Source organism: Melospiza melodia, chromosome 6, assembly GCF_035770615.1.
Source record: "Melospiza melodia melodia isolate bMelMel2 chromosome 6, bMelMel2.pri, whole genome shotgun sequence".
Lineage (NCBI taxonomy): Eukaryota > Metazoa > Chordata > Aves > Passeriformes > Passerellidae > Melospiza > Melospiza melodia.
The window spans coordinates 63,047,290-63,067,140 of NC_086199.1; the positions used below are offsets into that span (position 1 = coordinate 63,047,290).

The 19,851-nt window shown below is 41.7% G+C and overlaps 1 protein-coding gene and 1 long non-coding RNA gene across 2 annotated transcripts in view; both read right to left on the bottom strand.

Annotated features, from left to right (window-relative positions):
* Positions 1–3,977: 3,977 nt before the first annotated feature.
* LOC134419464 (uncharacterized) lies at positions 3,978–5,090 on the bottom strand. Its single transcript, XR_010028050.1, has 3 exons — positions 4,954–5,090; positions 4,531–4,748; positions 3,978–4,074 (listed from the first exon to the last, which is right to left on the bottom strand). It is a non-coding gene; the product is annotated as an uncharacterized LOC134419464 (long non-coding RNA).
* A 572-nt stretch (positions 5,091–5,662) lies between these two features.
* LOC134419936 (mucin-5AC-like) overlaps positions 5,663–19,851 on the bottom strand; it is a 30,596-nt gene continuing 16,407 nt past the window's right edge. The window contains exons 22-31 of the mRNA XM_063159538.1: positions 19,466–19,604; positions 19,264–19,377; positions 18,566–18,745; positions 17,094–17,333; positions 16,288–16,444; positions 15,995–16,123; positions 15,524–15,650; positions 14,783–14,826; positions 14,495–14,689; positions 5,663–13,245 (exon numbers count right to left, since the gene is read on the bottom strand). Of these exons, the coding sequence (XP_063015608.1) occupies positions 5,663–13,245; positions 14,495–14,689; positions 14,783–14,826; positions 15,524–15,650; positions 15,995–16,123; positions 16,288–16,444; positions 17,094–17,333; positions 18,566–18,745; positions 19,264–19,377; positions 19,466–19,604 (8,908 nt within the window). The remainder of the gene's footprint in view (positions 13,246–14,494; positions 14,690–14,782; positions 14,827–15,523; positions 15,651–15,994; positions 16,124–16,287; positions 16,445–17,093; positions 17,334–18,565; positions 18,746–19,263; positions 19,378–19,465; positions 19,605–19,851) is intronic.

Below are 19,851 nucleotides of genomic sequence, written 5' to 3' on the forward strand. Positions count from 1 at the left end.
TTGTGTGATGGGTATAAAGAGATATTAAATGAAATATAAACATAAAGAGATGTTAAATGAATTTTTAGAACTTACATTGAGGAGCTAGGACAAGTTCCTTCACAATATGAGACCTGAACAGGTCCAGAAGACTCACAGTCAGCATGGCGGATCACAGTTTCCTTGGTGTAAGGCTTGCAGGTTTTAGCTTCATAAGAAAGGGGGAAGAGAGAAAATATACTTCAGTTCTCTAGTTCTGAACTAAGGGAACGTAAACCAGTTTCAAAGTGCTTGATGTCTGATTACTGAGAATCTGCAGTATGTGATGGGATGGGTACTGTGTAATTTATATGGAGTTGTCAGATTATTCTTTGATTTCGGCTGTAAAATGCCTTTGGAAGATAATGCAGAGGCTTGAGTATTGCTGATTTGACTTGTGGTATTCAGTAGCAGGAAAAAAATTGAGTTTTTCTTTTGAATAAACAGTAAAAACACAAGATCTTCTTAAATAATTATGTGAAAACAGGGTGAGTGAAGAATCTTTCCATCCACTCAAAAATAGTTACAGGTTGAACAGAGTGCTCTTCAGGCAGAACGCATAAACACAGCATTACTTACGTTTACATATTTTGCAGCAGCCATCAGATGTAATCTCTGTTTCGTCCTTTGTAAAAGAAGGAGGATTTGTATTAGTACATGGTTGACAATCATGAGTAAGTATATTAGTTAGCACTACTGATACTGGGCAGAAGGCTTCTCTGGGATGAACCCTGAATGAAACAATGGATGACTTACTGTCCTCGCCACAGGAGTCTTCAATACTTGTAGCCTCATAAGAAAATACTATGCTTTTCTTATTATTAATCATGGAGCAAGCCTAGTTTCATTCTTAAGGCATTGCTGCAACTTCAGTGGAAGTGATTTGTTGTATTCTTCCTCGTCCCTCCTTGTTCATTTAAACTGAATTGAGTCAATGAAAGACTGATAAAAACTTACAGGATCACACTCTTCAGGGTCATGCTCAGGGCATACTCTTTTCGTTTGGACTGCAACAAACTGATCTTCAATTTTTTCACATTTGTAGTGGCTGCACTGATCGAGTGGCAGGATCTCATTAACCTAAGATAACACAATAAAAGCAAAAGTTGTTTTCTTTTCATTGTGATCAAGTATGTCTGAGCTAATTAAGTTCTCAGTCCTCAAAGATTCTCAGATGCTTCTGAACTTCTTTCAACTGGCAAAAATGAAATTCTACAAACTGTAGCTAGCTTGAAAGTTTAAATCCTGGCTCTGAACACTTAGACCATAAATTAGAAACCATTGCTCCATTAGCCACAAAAATCAAGAATTTGATACCAAATATTGTTCAACACAGAAAGGTGATACATTGTTTTTTGAAGTAATTTCAGTATTTTATTTTTACCAGTAAGGGACATGAGTTGACTCTTAGCTGTTCTAACTTGTATGGGCTAACAGATAGATCTGAAAATGAAAACAGTACTTACATTGAGGACGAAAAGAATACTTACATTGAGGACATGAACAGTGTTGTTACTGAGTTTGACTTTGCAAGCTACTTCAATACACTTCCCACAGCACTCTCCTTCCTCAATCATGTATTGGTAACCCTACTCAGAAAGAGATGAAAGAGAAAGTATGTTGAATTGGTGATGGAGAATTCTAGTCTAGCTGACTGGGCAGCCTAGAGAACCTGAACTCACCAGTGGGCAAGATGTCTCACACTGAACTGTTTCACAATGCATAATGTTTGCATTAGTCTCTGGATCCTTCTCAGAACTGCAGGTACACTTCTTACATGAATCGATTACTACTGACTTTCCAACCTGCAAGACAGAAAAAAAAAAAACCCAAAAAATATTCAAATGCCAACAGTTTCTGTGTAATATAAAGGCAGAGTTGAAAGCATTGCTGAGAACCATTGAGGTACGCAAGTATGACAGTTCTCAAATTCTTTGAACATAGAAATTTTTTGGCTTCATGCCTTGCAGGAAAGCTCATATTAAGAGAAACTAAACGAAGCAATGTAAAAGGGAGCAGTAAATTATTACATTAAATTAAGATTGGTTTGTACTGTCTAATTATTTACCAGCTTTTCAATGCTCCATTTAAGAATATTTTTCCTCTATCAGTTATCTTCAGTGGTCGTAAAACAATTATAATTTAAAAGCAGGGACTAAAATAGGCCTTTACATATGCAGATACCTAAGCAGAGATCTAAATTTACATATGGGTTTTAGTCTTTCTGAAATGTATCCCCAAAGACTCCAGTGCTAATATTTAAATTATGAGTAAAAGACCTAACTACCAATTTTAGCAAAAGGGTTTGGTATCAAATCAAAAATGTTAGCTTTGGTTTTTTAAGGTTTTCTGGGCTTATTTCAAAGAGCAATTGAGTTTGGGCTATTCATCAGATTGTCTGGCAAAGTCAGTGAGAGGAAGCTTAAAAAGAAAGTACATCATTAAAAATGGTACGCTCTTCTTTTAATACTACTCTGTGAGGAAGACTTCTGTGACAAATTTGATTTTGACTCTAAATACCCAAACAGCTTCCAATTAAGGGCTAGAGAGAAAAACTCCCAAAAACACGTACTGGGAAAAGAACTTTCTCAAAGACTTATTTTGGTAGAAAGGATATAGTTTTCACTTCCAGCAATATACTGCCATATCATTCTTACCATGTACAATGTTCCATTAATCACACAGACATCAGGTATTGGTTCTAAAAAACAAAACAAAAAATTAATTCCAGAATAACTCAAATTGTGAGTCTTCCTGAGAATTCAAGATGTTACCAGGTTTTGTTAGTAACACAGAGAGTACGGAAAACTTTAATTCAATCCCCCTATGTTCTTAGACTTCATATATAGGGTAGCTGAATGTTTAAGCAAAGTTTCATCATTAAAATCAGCTGGAAGAGGTGGAGAGGAATGGCTTCAAACTTGAGCTATGCCTGAAAAATCCCTCTTTTGCCCTTTCAATATCTGGTTCAATTCAAATTAAATTAGTTGTTTCCTCTGGGAACCCTCGGCCTCCATGATAAACAAAGATGCTTCAGTTATTGATTCTTTATGACCTTTCAGAACATGGCTTGTATGGAAGATTGATACTGTGGAAAAAGGTATTCCTGCTAAGGTATTCCTACTAAAGGTATTCCTATATAATGTAAATCTGACAACATGGCAGAACCCATCTATGTCTTTCACAGAACAGCTTTAAACTTGCCTGTTCCTTTGTTTTGACTTTCCTTTTTCAGGCTTAATTTATGGGTACTTTTTTCTTTTTAGTCTTTTGCACAAGTATATGTACATAAAATATATGTATATAAAGTGTATGTTTATAAATAAAAAATCCTAGTTATATTAGTTTATTTTCATGAGCATCTGGCAAGAGTGTAAGTATAATTACTACTTTTCATACACTGTCAATTTAGTTACTGATTACAATTCACTTTGTACTATTACTTCCTGTTACTTGGTCTTGTAGTTGACTGTTAAGCTATTTAGTGACTTATTCTTGTGTTTATGCATCTTAGTTTAGTTGCATTTAGACTAATGTTAATGTGCTCTAATGTTCCATTAGTAAGATGAAAAAAATGCATGGATAACATTTATAATTACAGGTACACAGATAGTTGAGCTACATAGACCAGTGAATGTTCAAAATACTATTCTGCTCTCCCACCCATTCTCTTATTAAAGTTAAATGAAAATAACATGGTTTTTTTTAAAACAAAGCTTCAATGCATATTTAGCCAAAAATAATTTTGTTTTCATTGAGACAGAAAAATTTAAGAAATATTTTGTTGTTATTGTGATACATTAAGAACGTCCTTAGATATTAACGGAAGTGCAAATGTAATTGCCTGGAGTGGTATTTATAAATGTATTTTTAATACTTACTGCATTCAAATTCAGGACAACATGGGTCTTTTTGTGGTATTACAGCCATGGAAACAAATCCTAGGTCACAAGTTGTTTGCTGAGCTGTTTGGCATGGGAGTGGCTGGCATTGTGCAGTAGCAGTGAGGGAATCACAGACACATTTCTGGCATTCTTCTATCCACTCCTCTCCAGGCTGAAAATATGTAAATTATTTATTCTTAAATGCTCCTTTATCCTAGTTGTTCAGTTTTAACTTAAGATATATTCTCAAAATTAGTAGGAAATTCAGATTGTAGTTGTTTCAGTACATCATTTAAAACGGGTATGCTAAGAATAACCACAGAATTTTCTTCTGCATAAAAAGAATGGTATTTTACATTTCACGGCTTGTCTACTTATGTCTATGAAATTTAAATGACTTTTATTTAAACCAAATGTCTCTGCCATGGCCTTAGTGAGCTTTTCCACCAAGAGATTACTTAAAAGTCTGGTAATGCCAGGTTAAATAATTGTGTGCTGTCAGGTCATTTGTTACATGACCAACTTTGTTATTGTGATACATAAAGGTTGATTTGAATTGGCTGTTAAAGGACAGAAATTGGTTTGGTTTTGCAACAGTGGTATATTATAAAGTAGGGAGGGGAACCACCTTTCGTGCAGGATTGACATCAGTGCAGTTTCTTTCTACTGAAATTGTGGTGGTTGTTGCTGTGGTTGGTGAGGCAGCTTGTGATGTAGTTGAGGCGACTGAAGGAGCGGGAGTTGTCAGATGACATGGCCCGTAGAAGGGCTCAATCTCACATTCCTTGCTGCAAAGTGCATAAAAATTACAGCCAGCTCTATCTGTTCTGTTGTATACCACTTCCCCTGCAGATGAAAATTGGAAAAGAAATTACAAGGATGAAAATACATAGGGAGAAAAACCAAGAAAATATTGTGAAAATATTAAGTGTATTCATGTATAAAACATTCTACGTTTAGATGACTTTCAGTGGTTATCTTTAATTGAATAGAGTCTTAAGGGTTTATATTGCTTATGAAATCTTTTATAATCAAAAAATAAGACACTTACCAGGAGAAAATAAAGTTTCAAACACATGACAAAAGCATGGAGGTATTTTGCTGGATGTAACGGATGTGCTGGTGGAAGAACTGAAGGTTGCAGGAGTGCTTGTTGTAACATGGCTTGATTGTGATGTACCAGTTGAAGCTGCTGTTGAGTACAAGTAATAATTTAGTTTGCAGGTACAGGATTTTGATCTAATAATTTTAACACCTTCAAGAGGTCTATTCAACATTCTGGCAAATCAAGTGAACATGTTTCCTGCATTCAAATATTTCAGCTATTCATAAGTGGAGATTATGGAAATTTTTTTCATTGCACATTGAATAACATCTGGCCTTTGGCAAATCTGATGAGATTTACCTCTAACGTTTTGAAAAGTTTCAACTTTCCTCATTTAAGTAAGAATTAATACTATGAGGTTAACCAAGCTGACAAACATAAATACTAGTAACAAAGAGGGAGATTGATTAAAAAATTGGTTTATGTGTTTTAAAGAATATAAATATATATATATATATGAATATATATGGTCATAGATTCATATAATCACAAACTGGTTTAGGGAAAGAAGCCACAAAACACAAAGTTGTGAATGTTGGTCTAAAGAAAATGATGGTTGTAAAATTTTAAAAAGTAGACAATGATATACCTGGGCTGACAGTAGTGCTGAAGAAAGCTGTTATAGCAGTATTTTCTACATTAGGAGAAAAGAATGTTATAAGAATTTACCTGTGGTAATTCCAGACTGAGGAAGAGTTGTAGTGAGCACAGAAGAGGGGCCAGAAGTGGTTATTAATCTTATTTCAGGTGAAGTGGAGGCAGGGCTGGTGGTGGTAGTGATGATGGTGGTTTCCTCTCTACCTGAGCCTGTGGTGCTGGGGCCAGCTGTGGTGCCTGTGGTGGTTCTTATTTTAACATCAGAGGGTGTTGTGGGAGATGTTGTAGCCTGGGTTGCCACTGTGGATGTTTCTCCTGGAGCAGAGGTGGCAGAGGCTGTTGTGGTGCTTCTCTTAGTAGTCCTGGAGGTGCTGGCAGTGCTTGTGGCTGGGGTAGACACTGTTGTTGTGGGTGGGGTGATGGTGGTTGTGCCTTCAGTCTGAGGGGGAGAGGTGCTGGTGGTGGTAGTGATGACAGTTGTTTCCTCTCTGGCTGAGCCTGTGGTGCTGGGGGCCACCGTTGTGCCAGTGGTGGTTTTCAATTTTATTTCACGGGTGGAGGCAGCAATTGTTGATGTTGTTTGAATAGCAACAGTGGATAGTACCGTTTGAAGAGTTTTTTCTGTAGATAGAGTGCTGCTTTCCCAGGTGGTTGTGGAGGTGCTGGCAGTGCTGGTGGCAGGAGTAGGCACTGTTGTTGTTGGGATGATGATGGTTGTACCTTCACTCCAAGGGTGAAAGGTGCTGGTGGGGGTAGAAATGACGGTTGTTTCCTGTCCAGCTGAGCCCGTGGTACTGGGGCCAGCAGTGGTTCCTGTGGTGGTTTTTATTTTCATTGGCTCTGTGTACCTTGGGGTGACAATGGTGGTTCCTTGTGGTGAGAGGGTACTTGTTGTTCCTACGGTGGTTGTTATTACTTGCTGTGGAAGTGTGCTGACAGCAGTTGGTGTTTCTGCAGGTCGTGTTTCTATTGTGGTGGTTTCTGCTGGGATGTGTGTTGTGGAGGTGCTTACAGTGGTTGCTGTGGTTGGTACTGTTGTCTGGCAGTGTTTTCGGTCACAGCACAGCACTGAGACCTCGTAGTCAAAGCACGTGGGGTACTTGAGAGTCTGGTCCTTATTTCTGCACACAAGCCCCCTGTCAAGGCTGCAGTCAAATTTCTGTTCCATTATTTTTACAATTGAGTCTGGGTAGTCTTTAGCTCGGCACTTGATGTCTTGAGGCTTATCACACAATTCATACCCAGCAGCTCTGATGTTTTCAAATGTCTCTGAATCTCCATTTTCACTGCCTGGAGTAGGGGAGTCCACATTAAACCACTGTGTCCAGGCACAGCGCTCCACCACGCAGTTGTCTGTGCTATTGGAGATGCGGATTGTGGTGGTGGCTGGCGTGGGCCCTGTTGTTGTGGGTGGGGTAATGGTGGTCGTTCCTTCAGTCTGAGGGGGAGATGTGCTGGTGGTGGTAGCGATGATGGTTGTTTCCTCTCCTGCTGAGCCTGTGGTGGTGGGGCCTGCTGTGGATCCTGTGGTGGTTCGTATTTTAACTTCAGAGGGTGTTGTGGGAGATGTGGTAGCCTGAGTTTCCACTGTGGACGTTTCTCCTGGAGCAGAGGTGGCAGAGGGTCTTGTGGTGCTTCTCTCGGTAGTCCTGGAGGTGCTGGCAGTGCTCGTGGCTGGTGTGGGCTCTCTTGTTGTTGGGATGATGATGATTGTACCTTCAGTCTGAGGGGGAGAGGTGCTGGTGGTGGTAGCAATGATGGTTGTTTCCTCTCCAGCTGAGCCTGTGGTGCTGGGGCCAGCTGTGCTTCCTGTTGTGGTTCGTATTTTAACTTCAGAGGGCGTTGTGATAGGTGTTGTTGTCTCGGTCGCCACAGTGGAGGTTTCTCGTGGAGCAGAGGTGGCAGAGGTTCTTGTGGTGCTTCCTGCAGTGGTCCTGGAGGTGCTGGCAGTGCTGGTGGCTGGGGTAGACACTGTTGTTGTGGGTGGGGTGATGGTGGTTGTACCTTCAGTCTGAGGGGGAGAGGTGCTGGTGGTGGTAGCAATGATGGTTGTTTCCTGTTCGACTGAGCCTGTGGTGCTGGAGCCAGCTGTGCTTCCTGTTGTGGTTCTTATTTTAACTCTGGACGTTGTTGTGAGAGGTCTTGTAGTCTCGGCTGCCACAGTGGAGGTTTCTCGTGGAGCAGAGGTGGCAGAGGCTCTTGTGGTGCTTCCTGCAGTGGTCCTGGTGGTGCTGGCAGTGCTGGTGGCTGGGGTAGACACTGTTGTTGTTGGTGGGGTGATGGTTGTCGTTCCTTCAGTCTGAGGGGGAGAGGTGCTGGTGGTGGTAGCAATGTTGGTTGTTTCCTGTCCGGCTGAGCCTGTGGTGCTGGGGCCTGCTGTGGATCCTGTGGTGGTTCGTATTTTAACTTCAGAGGGTGTTGTGGGAGATGTTGTAGCCTGGGTTGCCACAGTGGAGGTTTCTCCTGGAGCAGAGGTGGCAGAGGGTCTTGTGGTGATTCTCTCGGTAGTCCTGGAGGTGCTGGCAGTGCTCGTGGCTGGTGTGGGCTTTCTTGTTGTTGGGATGATGATGGTTGTACCTTCAGTCTGAGGGGGAGAGGTGCTGGTGGTGGTAGTGATGATGGTTGTTTCCTCTCCAGCTGAGCCTGTGGTGCTGGGGCCAGCTGTGGTTCCTGTGGTGGTTCTTATTTTAACTTCAGAGGGTGTTGTGGGAGATGTTGTAGCCTGGGTTGCCACAGTGGAGGTTTCTCGTGGAGCAGAGGTGGCAGAGGCTCTTGTGGTGCTTCCTGCAGTGGTCCTGGTGGTGCTGGCAGTGCTGGTGGCTGGGTTAGACACAGTTGTTGTGGGTGGGGTAATGGTGGTCGTTCCTTCAGTCTGAGGGGGAGATGTGCTGGTGGTGGTAGCGATGATGGTTGTTTCCTCTCCTGCTGAGCCTGTGGTGGTGGGGCCTGCTGTGGATCCTGTGGTGGTTCGTATTTTAACTTCAGAGGGTGTTGTGGGAGATGTTGTAGCCTGAGTTTCCACTGTGGACGTTTCTCCTGGAGCAGAGGTGGCAGAGGGTCTTGTGGTGATTCTCTCGGTAGTCCTGGAGGTGCTGGCAGTGCTCGTGGCTGGTGTGGGCTCTCTTGTTGTTGGGATGATGATGGTTGTACCTTCAGTCTGAGGGGGAGAGGTGCTGGTGGTGGTAGCAATGATGGTTGTTTCCTCTCCAGCTGAGCCTGTGGTGCTGGGGCCAGCTGTGCTTCCTGTTGTGGTTCGTATTTTAACTTCAGAGGGCGTTGTGATAGGTGTTGTTGTCTCGGTCGCCACAGTGGAGGTTTCTCGAGGAGCAGAGGTGGCAGAGGTTCTTGTGGTGCTTCCTGCAGTGGTCCTGGAGGTGCTGGCAGTGCTGGTGGCTGGGGTAGACACTGTTGTTGTGGGTGGGGTGATGGTGGTTGTACCTTCAGTCTGAGGGGGAGAGGTGCTGGTGGTGGTAGCAATGATGGTTGTTTCCTGTTCGACTGAGCCTGTGGTGCTGGAGCCAGCTGTGCTTCCTGTTGTGGTTCTTATTTTAACTCTGGACGTTGTTGTGAGAGGTCTTGTAGTCTCGGTTGCCACAGTGGAGGTTTCTCGTGGAGCAGAGGTGGCAGAGGCTCTTGTGGTGCTTCCTGCAGTGGTCCTGGTGGTGCTGGCAGTGCTGGTGGCTGGGGTAGACACTGTTGTTGTTGGTGGGGTGATGGTTGTCGTTCCTTCAGTCTGAGGGGGAGAGGTGCTGGTGGTGGTAGCAATGTTGGTTGTTTCCTGTCCGGCTGAGCCTGTGGTACTGAGGCCTGCTGTGGATCCTGTGGTGGTTCGTATTTTAACTTCAGAGGGTGTTGTGGGAGATGTTGTAGCCTGAGTTTCCACTGTGGACGTTTCTCCTGGAGCAGAGGTGGCAGAGGGTCTTGTGGTGATTCTCTCGGTAGTCCTGGAGGTGCTGGCAGTGCTCATGGCTGGTGTGGGCTCTCTTGTTGTTGGGATGATGATGGTTGTACCTTCAGTCTGAGGGGGAGAGGTGCTGGTGGTGGTAGTGATGATGGTTGTTTCCTCTCCAGCTGAGCCTGTGGTGCTGGGGCCAGCTGTGGATCCTGTTGTGGTTCGTATTTTAACTTCAGAGGGCGTTGTGATAGGTGTTGTAGTCTTGGTCGCCACAGTGGAGGTTTCTCGTGGAGCAGAGGTGGCAGAGGCTCTTGTGGTGCTTCCTGCAGTGGTCCTGGTGGTGCTGGCAGTGCTGGTGGCTGGGGTAGACACTGTTGTTGTTGGTGGGGTGATGGTTGTCGTTCCTTCAGTCTGAGGGGGAGATGTGCTGGTGGTGGTAGCGATGATGGTTGTTTCCTCTCCTGCTGAGCCTGTGGTGGTGGGGCCAGCTGTGGATCCTGTGGTGGTTCTTAATTTAACTTCAGAGGGCGTTGTGGGAGATGTTGTAGCCTGAGTTTCCACTGTGGAGGTTTCTCCTGGAGCAGAGGTGGCAGAGGGTCTTGTGGTGCTTCTCTCGGTAGTCCTGGAGGTGCTGGCAGTGCTCGTGGCTGGTGTGGGCTCTCTTGTTGTTGGGATGATGATGGTTGTACCTTCAGTCTGAGGGGGAGAGGTGCTGGTGGTGGTAGTGATGATGGTTGTTTCCTCTCCAGCTGAGCCTGTGGTGCTGGGACCAGCTGTGGATCCTGTTGTGGTTCGTATTTTAACTTCAGAGGGCGTTGTGATAGGTGTTGTAGTCTTGGTCGCCACAGTGGAGGTTTCTCGTGGAGCAGAGGTGGCAGAGGTTCTTGTGGTGCTTCCTGCAGTGGTCCTGGAGGTGCTGGCAGTGCTGGTGGCTGGGGTAGACACTGTTGTTGTGGGTGGGGTGATGGTGGTTGTACCTTCAGTCTGAGGGTGAGAGGTGCTGGTGGTGGTAGCAATGATGGTTGTTTCCTGTCCGACTGAGCCTGTGGTGCTGGGGCCAGCTGTGCTTCCTGTTGTGGTTCTTATTTTAACTCTGGACGTTGTTGTGAGAGGTCTTGTAGTCTCGGTTGCCACAGTGGAGGTTTCTCCTGGAGCAGAGGTGGCAGAGGCTCTTGTGGTGCTTCCTGCAGTGGTCCTGGAGGTGCTGGCAGTGCTGGTGGCTGGGGTAGACACTGTTGTTGTGGGTGGGGTGATGGTGGTTGTACCTTCAGTCTGAGGGGGAGAGGTGCTGGTGGTGGTAGCAATGATGGTTGTTTCCTGTCCGACTGAGCCTGTGGTGCTGGGGCCAGCTGTGCTTCCTGTTGTGGTTCTTATTTTAACTCTGGAGGTTGTTGTGAGAGGTCTTGTAGTCTCGGTTGCCACAGTGGAGGTTTCTCGTGGAGCAGAGGTGGCAGAGGGTCTTGTGGTGCTTCCTGCAGTGGTCCTGGAGGTGCTGGCAGTGCTGGTGGCTGGGGTAGACACTGTTGTTGTTGGTGGGGTGATGGTTGTCGTTCCTTCAGTCTGAGGGGGAGAGGTGCTGGTGGTGGTAGCAATGATGGTTGTTTCCTCTCTGGCTGAGCCTGTGGTGCTGGGGCCTGCTGTGGATCCTGTGGTGGTTCGTATTTTAACTTCAGAGGGTGTTGTGGGAGATGTTGTAGCCTGAGTTTCCACTGTGGAGGTTTCTCCTGGAGCAGAGGTGGCAGAGGGTCTTGTGGTGCTTCTCTCGGTAGTCCTGGAGGTGCTGGCAGTGCTCGTGGCTGGTGTGGGCTCTCTTGTTGTTGGGATGATGATGGTTGTGCCTTCAGTCTGAGGGGGAGATGAGCTGGTGGTCATAGAGATGATGGTTGTTCTCTCTCCAGCTGAAACCGTGGTACTGGGGACAGCCGTGTTGCCTGTGGTGGTTTTCAATTTCATCGGCTCTGTGTATCTTGGGGTGACAATGGTGGTTCCTTGTGGTGAGAGGGTACTTGTTGTTCCTACGGTGGTTGTTATTACTTGCTGTGGAAGTGTGCTGACAGCAGTTGGTGTTTCTGCAGGTCGTGTTTCTATTGTGGTGGTTTCTGCTGGGATGTGTGTTGTGGAGGTGCTTACAGTGGTTGCTGTGGTTGGTACTGTTGTCTGGCAGTGTTTTCGGTCACAGCACAGCACTGAGACCTCGTAGTCAAAGCACGTGGGGTACTTGAGAGTCTGGTCCTTATTTCTGCACACAAGCCCCCTGTCAAGGCTGCAGTCAAATTTCTGTTCCATTATTTTTACAATTGAGTCTGGGTAGTCTTTAGCTCGGCACTTGATGTCTTGAGGCTTGTCACACAGCTCATACCCAGCAGCTCTGATGTTTTCAAATGTCTCTGAATCTCCATTTTCACTGCCTGGAGTAGGGGAGTCCACATTAAACCACTGTGTCCAGGCACAGCGCTCCACCACGCAGTTGTCTGTGCTATTGGAGATGCGGATTGTGGTGGTGGCTGGCGTGGGCCCAGTTGTTGTGGGTGGAGTGGTGATGGTTGCGCTGAGGCCAGCTGTGGTTCCTGTGGTGGTTCTTATTTTAACTTCAGAGGGTGTTGTGGGAGATGTTGGAGCCTGGGTTGTCACAGTGGAGGTTTCTCGTGGAGCAGAGGTGGCAGAGGCTCTTGTGGTGCTTCTCTCGGTAGTCCTGGAAGTGCTGGCAGTACTTGTGGCTGACGTGGGCTCTCTTGTTGTTGTAGGGATGATGATGGTTGTACCTTCAGTCTGAGGGGGAGAGGTGCTGGTGGTGGTAGCGATGATGGTTGTTTCCTCGGTGGCTGAGCCCGTGGTGCTGGGGCCAACTGTGGTACCAATTGTTGTTTTTATTTTTATTTCAGGGGTGGAGGCAGCAATTGTTGATGTTGTTTGAACAGCAACAGTGGATAATACCGTTGGAAGAGTTCCCTCTGTAGATTGTGTGCTCCTTTCCCCAGCAGTTGTGGTGGTGCTGGCACTGGTGGTACCTTGGGTTGGTACTCTTGGTCCAGGTGTAGTGATAGTTGTGCCTTGTGTTGGCAGGGCAGTAGTACTGGAGGTTATTGTGGTGCCGGGTGTTGTTTGTAGTGTTGACCCTGGGAGAGTGGAAAAAGTATTGGGTGATGATGGAGCTTGGGTTACCACAGTGGAGGTTCCTGCTGTCGTAGTTGTGATTTGGTATCCTGTTGTTGAGACTTGGGTTGTTGTTGCTGTTACTGATGTTTCACTCTGAGGAGTCGTTCTGTCTCGTTCCCTCATTGGTGTTGTCGTTACTTCGCTTTCTTGTTTTTGTGTTGTTGGTATTATTGTTGTCTGTACTGTAAATGGTGTTGATTCTACAGCAGTAGTTGTGAATTCTCTTGTGGTTGTGGGTGTTGTAGTTTGTGCTTCTGAACATGGTACGTATCTGCAGCATGATATTCTGATTTCATAATTATAGCACTGCTTGGATTCTTGGTCCTGGTTATTGCATATTAATCCTCTGCTTTGACTACACTCTATTGTTTGGTTAAGGTTGGTAATTTCAGTATCTGGGTATTCTTTGGCTCTGCATTGAACATCGCTTGGGTTTGTACAGACACTGTATCCTTTATCCTTGAGATTTTGATATGTTTCATAATCTCCACTGTCCTCTTTGTTTTCAGGCTGAGTGGAATCATACCATTCTGACCACACACAGACATTTTTCACGCATACAGTTGTCACTGGTGTTGCAGTTGTAATTTCTGTAATTGAAAGGAGGAAACATAATTCTTGTCTGTCCTTATTAGAGTTCCAGGAAGAAATTATTCATCTTCCATACCTTTTTATTGTTGTAATAATTTTTAATATTATGTAATATTTTAATTTTAATGAACTTGCTTTGGCAGTCTCAAATTTAATTTCTAAAGTAGGTTTTGACTTTTTGCCTTATTATTGTAGAGGTACTTTCTTTGACATCTATTAAAGATTTGTAACTTAATATAGGTAATCTGATATCCTTTGCACAGTATGTCACTGCTTACATAATACGTCTCACAATTGCTTTGGTATAAGTAGAGGAGGTTTTATTTCTTTGGTATTATCTCTGTATTTATTTACACTTAACTGCATAACCACACAGACTTTAAAATATTTTGACTAGTTAATGACTTTTCTACTTAGTTCAATATTACCACATGTAACATATTTATAAATATAAAATATATACTTAACATATGTGTGTTTTATATGTAGTACATTATAATAGAGAATACACATATACTATATATGAAATATATAATCTAATAGGTAAAAGGTATTTTCTATGTATTTTAATAAGACTTCATATTCCTGGCATTATGAAGATAACCATGTGTAATAGATATTACTTTCTCAATATGAATGTCACTTAATAGAAGACTTAAATTTGAATATTTAGTTCTTGCTGTAGTATAATTTTGTAGACACGTTTCTCACAATTACTCAGAATTTGGTCATTGTAATTAATTAACAGCAGGAATAATATAGCAGTGTACTCCAGGAGTAGAAGGAAACTGTTGATTTGGGTATTAAGCAGAATTAGGAAAGGTTCCAAAGAATGGTTATAAATAGTTTAAAGACTCCCTCAAAATAAATTTCTTATGTGCTCACTAATTTAAGAAATGGCAGCAACTTTCATGTTTTCAGAAGTTGGTGTAGAACTGCTGGGGGTTTTTGCAAGGAAATTAGAAGATTCTCCAGGTTGCAGTGATTAATAAACTCTATTAATTTTTCCCTAAGGATCACCATGGTAAAACAGAGGAAACTGAGTTTGTAAGAAATGGTGTATTCATTTCTACATCCTTAACTATTCTTTTTCAACTAAAGCTGCCAGGTGAATTAGCAGCTCCAGTAGAAGTCAATAGTTTCAGGTAAAATTATATACCATTAACTGATGAAAAGGTCCTGCCTTTCAGGTAAGTTTTAGTCACTTACAGAGATTTCGGAATTATTTTAAATATTATTTATGCATACCTGAAACAGTAGTTGTGGGCTGACTTGTGGAAAATGTAAATGGGGTTGTTGTAAAAATGCCACATTTAAAGATGTTTCTGCTTATTGTTCCATTGACATCGCATGTTGCACTGAAACACCATCCAGTTCCATCTGTGGTGTTGTAGATGAGTTCACCGTATTTATAGCTATTCCCTTCATAAATGCAGTTGCAGGCTGTAATTCAGAAGTTTATTGTCAGTTCAGACATCTATGAAAAGACAGCATCCAATACTTCTTTTTCTAAATAATTTTTCTTAGCTGTCTTACCTTTATCATCGAACTTGCACTGTAAACCTTCTGATGTGCACTCACTGAAACAGAAAGCATAAAAACCAATATATTTTGTGATTGTGATGTAATTTTATTAGTCATCTTTCTGACAGATACTGGCATCAAAAGGCAAGGCACTTTGTGTTTATTCCTAGAGATTTCTGTTCATTTTGGCTCCTTTTTGGCCATTATTTTCCAAAATCTTCCTTTATATTAAACCCAAACATATAAACAGAAGTGAATTTAAATATTATGCAAAATTATGGGTAGAAGTCTTAAGGCAGACTTTCCTTTTTTCCTTAGTATCACTTTCCTTGCATTTGCAGTATTTTTGTACTAAAATAGAAGGCTAAAAGGGTGAGTCTATATGCTCAAATAATGCAAGTATGTTACAAAATCCTTGGAAGCAGGCCACTAATAAATATCTTTACTCATGGCGCAACAATTTTCCTGCCACAGGAATGTGAAATAAAGATAGCCTAGTCATAAAGGACTTCTTGTTCTTGATGCATCTTAACGCTGAGGATTTACAATATAATCAAAAATAAATTCATAAAAACATAAAATCATGTAAAACCTTCTTATTAATGTAGTAGGAAAACTGGCATTAGATCGTAAGGCATTATTTCATCACAGGCAGCATGAACTGATCTTGCACGTAACAGGAACATACTACTTCTCCCTTGAGTTTTGATCATTTTTCCTTGTATAAGATGAGGTTGGTATGTTAAGTCTTACCATATACTACATTCATCTCGCTGATATATCTTTCCATCTTCATCATCATAACAGTCACAGAGACTAACACACTTCATCTGATCCTCATGAAAATATGGCTTGTCTGGTGGGCAGTTAGGGTAGCAGCCTGAAGGTGGAAAAGGTAAGAATGAGATGCAGTCAGCAAAGGTTTTATTTGCACCAAATGCATTTGCAGGTCTTGTTTTTAATTGTCATCATGTTTCTACTTTATGTTTTGGAATAGCTCTAGGAAGAAATGCAGTTACTAGCATCAGCAGAACCCATCCATAAGAACTTAGTCCTAGAGATCTTATTCCAGTTTCCATAATCTGCTTCCATTCATGTGGATGTAATGATACTAGAGAAAATTCAATTGTACAAATGCAGTTGATGGAGGAAATATACTTCTTCACAGACAATTTAAAATATAGCAATATGTACCCACTAGGAGGTACTTGCAGCTATATTTACCTTCTAAACCTGGCAGGTCATTGAGACATTTTCCACTTGGGTTCTTACAGGTCTTCATACAGGAAGCACCACAAGGCTTATAGTGCCATTCACATTCTCCTTGCTGATTGTAGTAATCACAGAACAGTGCTGAGGAGAAACAGAAAGTTGAACATATTCAGGGAAAGAAAAAAAAAAAAGATCAAAGAGCTTAAGCATGAAAAATTGACACAGTGAGATAGATATTAATGCACATATGTAAGATACTGTACACTTAGCTGCACTTTGAGAAAGGTTTATGACATAAAACTTACGACAAATTGTTGGGCTTCTCCAGGCTACGCATACACCAACTTCACTGCATGCTTGAGCATAGGCAGCTACTGCTGTACAAAAGCAATCACAGTCTCCTCCAGTGTCACAGGCACAAGCATCTGTCACACATGCTTGATAATATTTTGCTGGTTCAACCTGTTATTAAACAGAAATATAATATTATGCATCCTGACTTCTAAGTGATTTCTTACCTTTGCTAGAGTAGTTTTCTTACAATTGTAGTATCCCAGAGGAAAGGCCTACATTGGTAATTTCTTTTTCTTTTGTTAAACACTGTAAGACACCTGAGGTGATGCCAAATGATACGTCCAAATCATGTATTGCCAGATTTTTAGAAACCTAGACTTGTGTCCTGGTGTAAGATTAGATTAATTTTCAAAAAAAATATTAGGCAACTGCACAGTTACCTGACAACATTTGTTATGTACTTAGTGTCAGGTAAAGGTTATGCTGATATTTCATTCCTGTGTTATTATTTCATTGACCTTGCCTTCTCTACCTGGTATATGAGAATTTTTATTCAAGTCAGGCTGCAAGGAAATTCATAGTAATTATGAAATTATTATTTTGTTGTTATTTTTCTTTTTTAAATGCCTTTTTATTTCTTACAAGTAGGAACTATAAATCTGTCCCATTGAGGGTGATTCAGACTGGAGTTTTCCTGGCACAATTTGAAGCGAAACATATTGATAAACAAGGCATGCATGTTAAAACCTATGAGAATAGCACCTTCATCAACCCACAGGCTTAGTTTTCCCACAGTAAACGTCTGCCCTGGTAATACCTGAGAGTGACAGGCAGCAAAGACATTGCTGTTGATGATGCTACACTGCTTCTCTGACCAGGACTTCCGATAAGGGTTGGTAGAACATGGGTCCTTGACACTGGAAGCATCAGGGCACGTAGAGGATACTTTCCAGCTGTTTCCAAACTCTAGGACATTCTCTACTACAGACTGACTTCTTGTAGTAAAGTCATTGACGCTGTTGCCATCATAATTTCCACAGAGACCACAGACCTGGCCCTGCAAAAGACATAAATAAAAGAATAATGGTGTGAGAAAACTTGAAACAAAATCTGAGACTGAAAGAATACTCGAAATCCGTCTCTTAGAATAGTGGCATTCCATTATATCAGTCCTAAACATCTTCATACTCTGGAATAGAGGAACAGAATATGACCACTACAGCTAGAAGGATACTGTTGTTAACTTTTTTCTTTTAAATATGAACAATAAAACCATCTTTGTAGTCATAACCTTCTGTCTTTGAGGTGTATTTTTAACAAGGAAGTAAGGACTTGCAGCTGATTAAGCTTTTCACTTAAGCCTTGTTTTGTACAATAGCTATGCATATAAAAACAACCTTCTAACTATTAAGTACTAACAGTTCAGCCACCTAATCTATTAATTGAGTCTTTACCATTAAGTCTGCTCACTGGTATATAAAGAAATTACATTTTCCTTGTGCATCCAGAAATACCACTCATTCTGAATGTATGGATCTGTACAACTGTGAGAGGCTACAATACATGCTTTTTCTATGAAACTAAGGTGCATACTTTCCATATTACTACTATTTTTTAAAAGTGCTGGTGAGGGAAAGAACCTATGGTACTGAAAGAAGTTGGTTCTAAATTATACTTCATTTAAATACCTAATTTAAATGGCATTGTGGTATGCAGTAAGATAGAAAATTCTGTATTTACTACAGTTTTTAGTGCTTATATATCATAAGCTAAGAGGAGTATGAAAATTGGAATTCATTTTCCTTATCATCTGTGTAGTTAAATGCTTGACAAATACTTGGTGGCATAAAAGAGGCTTTCACTCATTATACACTTCCTTGTTCTTGCAGTGTGATAATTTGTGTGTCAATGAGAACTGGAAACAATGGATTATTTTCAAGATCAAGCCTATTCAGTTGATTTATACACAGGTAGTTATGTAATTTTAATAAGTCTGATAACCTGTAAAAATGTTCAGTTTGTAATTTCAACAAAGTCAAGTCCAAAATAGTGTTTTGCCAACTCAAGTTCTATCAGGCCAAATAGGCACTGGAAGCTACCTTCCAAGCTCAGAATGGCAGCAGGATGATGATATGGCATCCTGAGGTACCAGAGGAATGGAAAGCAATGTGGGATGGACAGCAGGAATGCTAGAGACCATCACTATTTGGGATCTTGGCAGGGTCTCAACAAGATTCACACCCCGTCAAAGCTGGACAGTAAATTGCCATCGAGCTGCTAGTTCCGCACCTTGAAACGAGGGCTGAGCTTGATGAAGATGCTGGTTTTCTTGTCCCACATGAGGATCAGCCCACTTTTGGTCTCAATTACCAGGTACATCCCCATATAGCGGACTGTGTATGGCACCTCGTCATTCTGCCCTCTCTTTACGACACTGACACGCTCTTCGCCAAGGATCAGCTCATAGCTCTGAAACAGGAGGAAGAGGTAAGGAGAAATGAGCTCAGTAGCTGCAGCTGTGCTCTCAAACATGTTTTTTCTGCTTTTAAGAGTACTATGAATAAATAGCTTATATCATGAAAACAAATAATCAAAATGCAATGAATCAAAGCAATCTAATTCAAATCTCAGGTTCCTGGAAGTGTGGTAACAGATATTTAAATGGTGTAGGTTAAAAAAGTGTCTTTTGACTGTCATGGAGAAACTACATTGCATACAATAAAAGAATCTTCTGACACAATAGGCTAAATTTCTGCCTTTAGGCCTTTACTTTTCCCAAGGATGATGTAAAATAGTGTGGGAAGTCAAATACATAGAAAGGTAGGAAGATCTACCAAATATTTCACTTGAATCTGATGTAAACCTAATTTAATAGTTGAATTGCTTTTTAAATATTTTCCAAATTCTTTGAAGCAATAGAAATATAGGCTTCTCCTAAGCCTTAGCAGGTACAAAGGAAAACTGCTCTATGTGCAAAACCTTCTTACCTCTAAGAAAACTTTGATAGACTTTGAGCAAGTTGTCCCAGTGTTGCCACAGGGAACATTTTCAGTGGCAACCCTGAAGGTCCCGTTGACTGTGCCACTTTTGCCACAGTGGTCCTAGGTAGAGAATAACATTTAAAAATATATTATTTTTACAGGATAGGATCAAGATTACCCCTCATTTGCTACTGCTAGCTATCAGTACCTGGACTAGTGTGTATTCACAGTTTCCATTGAAGCTGAACCTTTTGTCATCAAAGGTGTTATAATGACCATCTCCATAAACAGCACAAGTGCCCAGACATTGATCTTTGGTACATTCCCACTTCCTATTCTTGCATACACTAGGAAAAAAAAGAAATAAATATTTTAATAATAAAACAACTTACTCTTTTGTGTAGACATATCTGAACAATCAATATTTGTTTGGCAATCCATCCCAAATGCTATTTTTTTTTTCTGGAAATAAAACACTCTTTTACATTTTTCATTCAAAGAATTAAAGAAAAATCTGTTCTGCTACCTGAATATCTTAACTGCAAAACTAGATACTTAATGAAGCCTGTAGTCCTAATGGTTTCCTCCCATTCT